Source organism: Mesocricetus auratus, unplaced genomic scaffold (genome assembly GCF_017639785.1).
Source record: "Mesocricetus auratus isolate SY011 unplaced genomic scaffold, BCM_Maur_2.0 Super-Scaffold_100003, whole genome shotgun sequence".
NCBI lineage: Eukaryota > Metazoa > Chordata > Mammalia > Rodentia > Cricetidae > Mesocricetus > Mesocricetus auratus.
The window spans coordinates 83,294,944-83,307,321 of NW_024429188.1; the positions used below are offsets into that span (position 1 = coordinate 83,294,944).

General features: G+C 38.5%; 1 protein-coding gene across 3 annotated transcripts in view; it reads right to left on the minus strand.

Moving 5' to 3' along the window:
* Lrch2 (leucine rich repeats and calponin homology domain containing 2) overlaps nucleotides 1–12,378 on the minus strand; it is an 82,531-nt gene that overhangs the window by 44,538 nt on the left and 25,615 nt on the right. For all 3 annotated transcript variants that reach the window (XM_040744529.1, XM_040744530.1, XM_040744528.1), the window contains exons 2-3: nucleotides 2,830–2,974; nucleotides 352–478 (exon numbers count right to left, since the gene is read on the minus strand). In XM_040744529.1, coding sequence (XP_040600463.1) covers nucleotides 352–478; nucleotides 2,830–2,974 — 272 coding nt within the window. The remainder of the gene's footprint in view (nucleotides 1–351; nucleotides 479–2,829; nucleotides 2,975–12,378) is intronic.

The window sequence follows — 12,378 nt, forward strand, 5'->3', positions numbered from 1 at the left end:
TCTCCTCATCACCTCCATAAAACATCAGAAAAAATCTAAGTTCTTTAAGAACATCTCTGTCCACAAAGTAAATGAACAAATAGCTATTCACTTGAAACCTATGTCTGAAAGATCGTAACAAAGCTTCCTAAAGTGTCCAAGACCGAAGAGCTACCAAACTTCTGTTGTTGGCTGGGAGTTAAAATCAGACATAGGTAAGTGCTGCTGAAATTGCTACCCAATCGAATTTAGACATATACTAAGTTATCCTTTTTTAAATTACAGTGAAATACCACAAAGAAATAAGTACCCAATTCCAAACTGAAAACTTACATACTATTCATGGCATATATAATTTTATACAATACTTACCAGCTCCATCAAATCTTTTAATTTTCCAATTTCTTCTGGAATAGATACCAGTTTATTATTGCTGACAACCAAAACTTTAAGAGGAAGGTCAAATAGATATTTTGGCAATGTTGATAAAAGATTTCGACTGAAAAAAATAAGAGATCCTCATTATGGAAAAATACGTCCGAATCTTGATGTTAGGCTAAAAAAGCACAAAGCACCTCAATCATAAGCCTTTACCACCAAGTACCACTTACTGACTGTTTCTTTTCGAACAAGCACATGTAACTTCTTTTCATTCACTATCGGATCTTCACATTAACCCAAGAAAGAAAATATTAGCTTCAATATAAAATGTGAAAAACGAAGGCCAAAGTTCACTAGGTGACTTACCTATTATAGCACATATTCAAACACAAGCCTGTTGTTACATATGGTACTGCTCACATGACACCCACGCAATAATAATTCAGGATTTTTCAGAGCTAGGGAATGTCAAAACCTTCCTCTGGAACATAATTTTAGCACATTCAATACCTTCATAAGTCTAACCATGGAAAGGACCGGAGGTGAATTTGCTGACATTGTGCTTATAATGATGTAAGAAATCTATCTTCTCAAATACCAGTAACTTGGAGAGTGGAGAGATGGCTGAGCAGTTAGGGACGTGGACTGCTGTTGCAATGTACCGAAATTTCATTCCTAACACCTGCATGGGGCAATTCACATCTCCTGTAACTCTGGCTCCAAGGAACCGGACACCATCTTCTGGCCTCCACAAGCATAGCATTCATATGCACACACCCACACAGACAGACACAGCCATACATTCAATTAAAAATAAAATAAATCTTTAAAAGTAACAGTCATTTTTAGATAGTTTTCAGCAAAACACCTGGTAGCACTTTACATCAGCTTAACATTAATGGAAAATTCCCTAGAGTACATTTAAATGCATAACAACTAACATTTTACTTACTGTATGCCAGGAAAAGTTCATAATAACTCAATTGAATTAACTCACCTGTCCACAGAACCTACTTTAAGAAATCACTCATCACAAGCCCCATTTTAAAAAGGAAACTAAATCACAATGAGAGTAAGTGAAATTTTCCGAAGTTACACAGTTGGTAAACAGAAGAGCCTGAGTTGAAACCCAGTCAATTTGGCTTTGGTGTCCTTACCCTTCATGTTATATATCAAATGTCAAATTCAAACAGACTGCGCAAAATATTTCAGAATCAAAAAATACAGAGAAGACAGCATTCAAATTATATACTAGCAAACACTGAGAAACAATAAGCTATCATTGTTTTCCTATTTTTCAAATTAGCATTTAGAGGCCCATACCTAGGGTTTTATGCAATGTATAGGGACAAAATATCTATGTTATTCAAGTAAGAATAGGAATGGGAGACAATATCTTTCACCAAATCTTATCTCTGCAGAGAATTTCCAGAGATATTAGGCTGGCTTTAAAGGTGTGTGTGTGTGTGTGTGTGTGTGTGTGTAAAACAAAAGGGGTAAAAACGGAAAGTCAATGCTCTTCAATTAGGAATCCTCAAAGGACTTCTAAAATGCCTAATGTCCTATGTCTCAATCACAATCCTCCACACACTATGAATTTTTATGTAAGGAAACTGAATATTGATTAAATATTGATATACTTTACTATTCTGGGGGAATGTCATTCTCCCACATAGTAAGCCTATATTAAACACAAAATGACTAGGGCTGTCACTCAGTGATAAAATGCTCGCCTAGCATGCACAATATCACCAGCTGATCCCCATAACTGAAAGAAGCAAAGACATGTTTAGCATAAAGATTTTCTGTCATCTACTTCCAAACTTTCCAACTTTCCATTCCACCTTGCCCATTCTTAAACTAGCAATATCACAAGCAATAAAACTTTACATAAAATGTGTTTCATTATAATGTTTGACTGTAACTTGAGTGCCATATAAGTGAATTCAGAAGTGGGCAACAAATGAAGAAAATATTTATTTTCTAAAGTCTTCCTCTCAAAGTGAGCTCTAATGACCAGCACACATGCATATAAATTACCAAGGGACCTTTTAGAAAATGTAGGTACCTCAGCAGACCTAACAGGATCCCCAATTACTGTGTACGAAACTAAAAAAAAACACTGCCTTAAAGAACAAGACAAAAAATGAACAAAACAATTGAGCATAAACTTACTTTTTCTATAAAAAGTGGTTAAAGATTTAAGAAAGCCCAAAAAAGTTTTGTTTATTAAACATTTATATTGTGTTTTGCCAGCATTCATTTATGTGCATCATGTGTATTCCTGGTACCTGAGGAGGTCAGAACACTTCATTGGATCCTGGGAAACTGTAGTTAAAGATGATTATCATCCAACATGAGGGTGCTGGAATCCAAACTTGTGCTCTGAAACCATCGACCTATTCTATTAACTGCTGAGTCATCTTTAGAGACCCTGAAAATATTTATTTTAAAAAATTGTTTGCTTACCTAATGTTAAGGTATGTTAACATCTGCAAATTCTTAATGGCTTCAGGAATGGTTTTGATACAATTATGATATAAGTTTAATGTTTCAAGTGGTGCAAATAACCACACATCTGAAGGAATTTCTGTAAAACGATTTCTGGAAAGATCTGAAAAACAAAAACAAAGTTTGAGTAACAATTATACAACATGTGCATACAGCAATGAACAGAATCATTTTCACTCAGACACTAAGCAACTATTGAATATATTTTAAAATATTATTCACTAATATCTTGAGAAATATTCTAATATAGTGATATAAACATAAATTTACTTTAAAATAATTTTAACAAAATATGCTTCTAAATGTCTAGAAAATACAAGTGTGTTATTTATCTTTAAATATACCAATAATGGGAGGTATAGTTTAGTGGGAGAATACATTTTAGTATGCAGAATTCCATGGGCTCTATCCCCTGCAGTATATAAACACATACACACACCACATACAAAAAATGAGGAAAGAAATCCTCTCTGATCTTTAAAAATAAGAAGCCCCCTCTGCCCTCCACCCTCAGCTTGAGGTGAATGTGTGCCCTGATCAGGTCCCAACTCCAACATTCACCTCCTTGGATCTTCCTGGACCTGTTCGTTGAGTAGAGTGGAACAGCCCCTGTAGGTAAGACCACTCTGAGTCTGGTGAGATCTCACTCTTGACCCCTCTCTGCCCTCCACCTTTCAACCTCCACTTGAGTCTTGCCCTGCCACATGCCCTCTGCTTCAGTGAGGAGAATGCCAGGAGAGGCCACATCATCCATAGCTGCAAACACTGAAGTCTTGGCCAGCATTTGCCACCAGGAGACTAGAGAAGAGGGAGAGACCCCAACTGTTCCCACTCGAAGAAGGGATGGGAAGACTACAGTGTAAGAACACACTGTCTCTGGGATCTCCTGGCCTGGGGACTGCAGCCAGCTTGACTAAGCAACCTCCAGTTGGCTGATAGCACTGTGCTAATCCAGCTACCACCCACCAGGAGAGGGAGTACCTCAGACCCACCTACACCCATCATGAGACCCATCAGAGTATTAGACCTGCTTGCACCCACCAGAAGAAAACCTTGGACTCCTACCCACCAGGAAAGGAAGACACAGCACCTGTACTCACTGGAAGAAGGGATGGGAAGACAACAATATAAGAACACATTCAACAACAGAAAAACCAATATGGCACCACCAGAGTCTAGGGACTGTACACCAGCAAGACCTGAACATCCTAACACAGATGAAGCAGAAGAGAATGACATTAAAAACAGCTTCATGAAGATGATAGAGACACTAAAAGAGTAAATGAGAAAAACTCTTTAAATAAATGGAAGAAAAGACAAACCAAAACTTGCAAGAAAAAATTCAAAAAGTGCAAGATTCAAAAGCTGAAATAGAGACAATTAAATAAAACAGTATGTGATGCCTGGGAATCCAGCATGGGACTAATCAAGATCTCCTGAATGTGGGTGTCAGTGAGGAGGCCTAGGTAATCTATTGAGCCTTGGGTAGTAGATCAATATTTATCCCGGGTATACAAATGGACTTTGGACTCCCATCCAACAATGAGAGATGCACTCTCACCCTGAACTCTTGGGGGAGGTTCTAGGCCATGCCCTGTATGAAATGACAGACTATGGACACCCCTATGGAGGCCCTCACCCTCCCTGGGGACATGAGGGGATATTGGGGTTGTTGGTGGGAGGGCACGGGAGGAGAGGAGGGAAACAGAGAGGGACCTGGAATGGACATGTTTCTAATTCAAATTTAAATTTAAAAATAAAAATATATAAAAATAAAAATAAAATATTCTAAAATGGCATGTAACTTACAAGAGTTATAATAAATTTTATACTTATGGTGAAAAAAACACAGTATGAAGGAATACTGGAATTAGAAAAGCTGAGTAAATGATCAGGAACTACAGATGCAAGCATAAGTAACAGAATACAAGAGTTGGAAGAGAGAACCTCAGGCATGGAAGATTCACCAGGAGAAATAGATTCATCGGCAAAAAATCTTATCTCGAACAAACCCCTAAAACAAAATGTCCAGGAAATATGGGACTCTGTGAAAAGGTCAAATCTAAGAATAATAGGGATAGAGGAAGGTGAAGAAACCCAACTCAAAGATGCAGAAAATGTATTTAATAAATCATAGAAGAAAACTTTCCCAACCTAAAGAAACACATGCTAACGAAAGTACAAGAAGCCTATAGAACACCAAATAGAGTGGACCACAAAAGGAAGTCCCCTCACCACATAATAATCAAAATCCCAAACATACAGAATAAAGAAAGAATATTAAGAGCAGCAAAGGAAAAATGCCAAGTAACATATACAGTCAAACATATCAGAATTACACCTGACTTCTCCATGGAAACTCTGAAAGCCAGAAAGTCCTGGATAGATATTCTACCAACACTAAGAGACCATGGATGCCAGCCCAAACTACTATGCCCAGCAAAGCTTTCAACCACTATAGATGGAGAATACAAGTTATTCCATGACAAAACCAGATTTAAACAATACATATCCACTAATCCAGCCCCACAGAAAGTACCATAAGGAAAACTACCACCAAAGGAAGGTAACTACACTCATAAAAACAAAGGCAATAGATAAAAGTGGAGTAAATCCACAAATAATAGCACCACCAAGAACAAATCAAGCAAAAATTAACACTCAATGGTCCTTAATCTCCCTCAATATTTTTCCAATCTAAGGAACCAAAGAAAGAAGCTGCTGTAGCTATCCTAGCATCAAACAAATTAGACTTCAAACTAAAATCAATTAAAAGAGATGAAGAAGGTCATTTCATATTCATCACAGAAAAAAACCATCGGGAAGAAGTATCAATTATGAACATCTATGTCCCAAATACAAAGGCACCCACGTTCATAAAAGAAACATTACTAAAACTCAAATCACACATGAAACCTCACACAGTTATAGTGGGAAACTTCAACAGCCCACTCTCACCACTAGACAGGACCACCAGACAGAAACTTAACAAAGAAACAAAGGAACTAACAGAAGTGATGACCCAATTGAGTTTAACAGACATTTATAGTACATTCCATCCAAACACAAAAGAATATACCTACTCAATACCACATGGGACCTTCTCTAAAATTGATCAAATACTTGGCAACATAACCAAAACTCAACATGTAAAAAAAATTGAAATAACACCCTGTATCTTATCAGGCCATGTTTTAAAGTGTGAATTCAAGAAAAACACAAATTGCAGAAACCCTACAAACTCATGGAAATTTAACAATGCCCAATTGCACCATTCCCGGGTCAAGGAAGAAATAAAGAAAGAAATTAAAGACTTCCTAGAATTCAATGAAAATGAAGACACAACATACCCAAACTTATGGGACACTTTCAAAGCAGTATTAAGAGGAAAGTTCATAGCACTAAGAGCTCATGTGAAGAAACTGGAGAGTAGTAACACTAGAGAATTAACAGCACAACTGGAAGATCTAGAACAAAAAGAACAGACTCACCCCAGAGGAGTAGATGCCAGGAAATAATCAACTTGAGGGCTGGAAGCAATAAAGTTTAAACAAAGAAAACAATTCAAAGAATCAATGTAACAAAGAGTTGGTTCTTTGAGAAAATCAACAAGATAGGCAAACCTTTATCCAAACTAACCAAAAGGCAGAGACAGAACGTGAAAATTAACAAAAGCAGGAATGAAAGGGGGGACATAACAATGGACACAGAGGAAATCCAGAGAATCTACAGGTCATACTTTGAAAACTTGTACTCTACAAATTTCAAAAATTTAAAGGAAATGGACAATATTCTGGATATATATCACTTACCAAAATTAAATAAAGGACAGATAAGCAATTTAAGCACACCTATAACTCCTAATGAAATAGAAGCAGTCATCAAATTCTCCCAACTAAAACAAAGCCAAGGCCAAGATGGCTTCAGTGCATAATTCCACCAGAAATTTAAAGAAGAGCTAATTCCAATACTCCTTAAAGTGTCCCACAAAATAGAAGCAGGAGGTTCATTGCCAAACTCTTTTTACAAGGCTACAATTATCTTGGTACCCAAGCCACACAAAGAATAAGACAGAGAACTACAGACTAATATTGCTCATGAACATTGATGTGAAAATACTCAACAAAATACTAGCAAATCAGATCAAAGAACCCACCAGAAAAATCATACACTATAATCAAGTAGGCTTCATCCCAGGGATACAGGGATAGTTCAACATATGAAAATCTATCAATGTAATCCACCATATAAACAAACTGAAAAGGAAAAACCACATGATCATCTCACTTGATGCTGAAAAGCCTTTGACAACATCCAACACCCCTTCATGATAAAGGTCCTGGAGAGATCAGGGATAAGAGGAACACACCTGAACATAATAAAAGCAATATACAGTAAACAACAGCCACCATCAAACTAAATGGAGAGAAACTAAAATCAGGAACAAGACAAGGCTTTACTCTCTCTCCATATCTCTTGAGTATTGTACTTGAAGTTCTAGCTAGAGCCATACGACAACAAAAGGAGATCAAGGGGATACAAATTGGAAAGGAAGAGGTGAAACTTTCACTCTTTGCAGATGATATGATAGTTTACATAAGTGACCCAAAAACCTCTACCACTGAACTCTTACAGCTGATAAACACCTTCAGAAAAGTGGCAGGATACAAGATTATCTCAAAAAGATAATCTTGCCAAAAGCAATCTACAGATTCAATGCAATCCCTATCAAAATACTGGCACAATTCTTCACAGACCTTGAAAGAACAATAATCAACTTTATATGGAAAAACAAAAAAAACAGGATAGCCAAAAACACCCTGTACAGTAAAGGAGCTTCCAGAGGCATCACCATCTCTGACTTCCAGATCTACTATAGAACTATAGTACTGAAAACAGCTTGGTATTGGCACAAAAATAGACAAGTAGACCAATGGAATCTAATTGAAAACCCTGATATTAACCCACACACAGACAAACACCTGATTTTTGACAAAGAAGCTAAAATTATACAGTGGAAAAAAGAAAGCATCTTCAACAAATGGTGCTGGCATAACTGGATGCTGCCATGTAGAAGACTGCAGATAGATCCAGAACTTAAGTCCAAAAGGATCAAATACCTCAACAAAATTCCAGCCACACTGAAACTCTTAGAAGAGAAATTGGAAGGTACCTTAAACAAACCGGTACTGGAGACGGCTTCCTGAACGTAACACCAGTAGCATAGACATTGAGATATACAATTAATAAATGGGACCTCTTGAAACTGAGAAGCTTCTGTAAGGTAAAAGACACAGTCACATACAGCAGCCCACAGTATGTGAAAAGATCTTCCTTCACAAACCCCACATCAGACAGAGGGCAGATTTCTGAAATATACAATGAACACAAGAACCTGGCCACCAAAACACCAAACAATTCAATTAAAAAGTGGGGTGCATAAATAGAGAATTCTCACTATAGGAATCTAAAATAGTTGAAAGACACTTAAGAAAGTGCTCAACATCCTTAGGCATCAGGAAAATGCAACTCAAAACAACTCTGAGATACCATTTTACACCGGCCAGAATGGCTAAAATCAGCAACACCAATGACAGTATGCTGGAAAGGATTGGGGAAAGCAAACCACTCCTCCAGTGCTGGTGAGAGTGCAAACTTGTATGACCACTTTGGAAATCAATATGGCAATTTCTTAGGAAAATGGGAATCAGCCTACCTCAACTATGTTCATAGCAGTGTTGTTTGTAATAGCCATATTCTGGAAGCAACCTAGATTCCCCCCAACTGAAGAATGGATGGAGAAAATGTGCTACATTTACATAATGGAGTATTACTCTTCTGAGATATTTTTCTTCTGGAAAAAAAAAACAATGAAATCTTGAAATTTGCAGGCAAATGGATGGAACTGGAAGAAACCATCCTGAGTGAGGTAACCCAATTACAGAAAGACAAACATGGTATGTACTAACTCATATGTGGATATTAGACATACAGCAAAGGACTACCAGTCTACAATCCACACCATCAGAGAAACTAGGAAACAAGGAGGACCCTAAGAGAAGAACGCATGGTCCCCTGAAGAAGGGAGGGGTACAAGAACCCCTGAGCAAATTGGGAGCATGGGGGGGGGAAGAACAGGAGGACAGAGACAGGGGTGGAATAGGGGAGGGCAAGAAAGTAGATGTCTTGATAGAGGGAGCCAGTATAGGTTTGGAGAGAGGTCTGGTACAGGGGAAATGTTAGGGGATCCACAGGAATGACCCAACTAAGAATCTAGACAGTAGTTGAGAGGCTGCTTTTGATGGTCTTCCCCTATAATGAGACTGATGACTACCTTGATTGCCATTCCTAGAGTCTTTATCCAGTTTCTGATCGAAGCAGAAACAGGCACCCACAGCTAAACACTGAGCCATACTCCTGGAATCCAGTTGGGGAGAGTGAGGAGGGATAAGCAAAGGAGCCAAGACGGTGATGGAGAAACCCAGAGAAACAGTTGACCTAACCTAGTGAAAGCACAGAGACACTAGTCGTAAAGCTGGGTAACCAGCATTGGACCGAACCAAGCCCTCTGAATGTGGGTGCCAGCTAGGAGGCCTGGGCAGTCTATGGAACCTCTAACAGTGGAGCCAGTGTTCATCCCTAGAGCACAAGTGGACTTTGGGAGCCCATTCCCTATGAAGGGATACTATTGCAGCCAAGATATGGGAAGGAGGGCCTGGGCCCTCCCCAAATGATGTGATGGACTTTGATGGTCTCCCGTGGAGGGCCTCACTATCTCTGGGGTGTGGGTAGGGAGTGGGTTGGAGAGTCGGTGGGAAGCATGAGAGGATAGGAGGGTGAAGGAATGGGAAGATTAATTTGTAAGAGTGCTTCTAAAATAAAAATAATTAAAAAAAGAAAAAAGAAACCCTATCCAAACTCTGAATGCACACAACTTTCCATTTCTCTCTTTCTCCTTCATGGCTAAATTTACAGAAACCTACTATAGAACTAAATTCACCATGGGCTTTCAAACCCACTCCTGGGTTTCTACTCATTCTCACATGCTCCGAGGTTAACAACTGCCTCCATGCCATTGACATTTCCATACATCTGGGAACATTTCCATTCCTTTCTGAAAGTCCACTAATGTGTCTCGTGTCTTAGGTTCTTTGGCTGGATATTTTCTACCTGAATCATGAATATTGGACTTCCTGAGAGCAATCACACAAAGCACTCTTGCCTTCTTAAGATAAAAATCTTTCTGGGAGAGTTGGCCAAATTACATGTATATAGTGGCAAATTACAAATTAAAGATGTCGGAGCCGGGCGTTGATGGCACATGCCTTTAATCCCAGCACTCTCGAGGCAGAGGCAGGCGGATCTCTGTGAGGTCAAGGCCAGTCTGATCTACAGAGCGAGTTCCAGGACAGCCTTCAAACAATACAGAGAAACCCTGTCTCGAAAAACCAAAAAAGAAAAAGAAACAAATTAAAAGTATCTGGATAACTTTTTTGCTACTTTGTTTTGTTGTGTTGTATTTTTAAAGATGAGGTATGGTCAAAGAACTCTTTTGGAACTAGGCCTCATTATGTAGTTCAGCCTATACTTCAAGTCATGATGCTCCTTGATCTATCTCCTCGATCCCGGATTACGGGTGTGTACCACAAAGTTCTTTTTAAATAGCAGTGTTTTAATGTTGAGGATTTGTTTTGATATCTTTCAAGCACCTCTAATTCTGAAAGCATAAAATCTAAACTGAAGCTGGGTGTTGATGGCACACGCCTTTAATCCCACTCGGGAGGCAGAGGCAGGTGTATCTCTGTGAGTTTGAAACCAGCCTGGTCTATAGAGCGAATTCCAGGACAGCCTCCAAAACAATACAGAGAAATCCAGTCTCGAAAAAACCAAAAAAAATCTAAACTGATGATATTTTTCTATACCCTACTTCTTTACTTTCACACACAGTCACCAACAACCACTAGTTAAGTTTGATCAAGCAAGAAACTTCATTTTCACACTTTTTTCTTTCCTTAATTTCTGTAACCATATACAAATATTCTCTAACTGAGTTTTCATGAAAATAAAACTGTGATACTATCATCTCACCATTTTTCTTTTATTGGATGTTTATTTGTTGAATAAAAATTTGAAAAATACTAGGGAATCTCATGATGGACTAAAAAATACCCAGAAACATATCATTTCTCCACATCAATACAATAGACACTTTTGGATAAATACCTGTTGTTCAAGATTATGTTGAGCACTATAAATGTAGTTATCCACTCTCTATCGCTGACTGCCAAACAAACAAAACAACAACAAAACATAAAATACAAGTGGTTCTCAACTACCTAAGTAATTCTCAAATATAGTACCTTATGGAAATATCATTGTACTAGCTTATTATACTTAATTGATTTAAAGGATAAGAATCTTCAGAAAAGGATTACCTGTATCAGGGAAAATATTTACATTCCAGCCTGGCCCACCGATCTGTTCTGTTCTTGGTAGAAAAAAAAATCTCCTATCAATAGTTTTCAACAACTTCACTGTTAGGAAAGAGACCTATTTATTCATCGACAGAGTGAATTCCCTCTTCAGAGCATTAATATGTATGTACTAATACATATGGATACAAAATATGTAATTAACTTTATCTGATGATTATTAATCTCAAAGGTGATCTCTCAGATGAATAAATAAAATGAGAAGTTATAGGAATATAGTTAGTGCTACAGTATCATAGAGCCAGAAAATATCATTTAAGCGCAGAGTACTTAGAAATATCAAAAATGGCTGTCAGCTAGGCAGTGGGGGTGCACACATTTAATAGCACCATGGCATAGCATGGCATGACAAGATGCAATAAGACTAGACACAGACTCTCATTTCACACTGGGCACAAGGCAGCCCAGTAGGAGGGAAAAGGTCCCAAGAGCAGGCAAAAGATTCAGAGATAGTCCCACTCCCACTGTTAGGCATCTCACAAACACCCCAAGTTAGACAACCACAACATGTGTGCAGAGGCCCTAGTGCAGACCCATGCAGGCTCAGTGATTGCTGCTTCAGTCTCAGTGAGCCCCTAAAGCTGGCTGGTCTAGTGCATACCTGCACTTCTAGAACTCTTAGGTGAGATGGAGGCCCAGACAAGAGAATTCCCAGGATCTTACAGGGCAGATACCCTGGAGTAAAGAACCACAAGTGATCTTGTCTCAAATAAGAATCTAAGCAATAGTGAAGAGGCTACCTTAAAAGTCCTTAGAACAATGTGAGGTGCACTCTCACCCTGAACTCTTGGGAAAGGGTCTAGGCCCTGCCCTATATGAAATGACATACTATGGACACCCCCATGGAGGGCCTCACCCTCCCTGGAGAAATGAGGGGATAACGGGGGGGAGGGCACGGGAGGAAGGGAGGGAATGGGAGAGGGACCTGGAACTGACTTGTGAAGCAACCTTGATTCTTATCTAAATTTAAACTGGAAAATAAAATTTAAAAAAAATTAAAAAGAAAATAAATAAA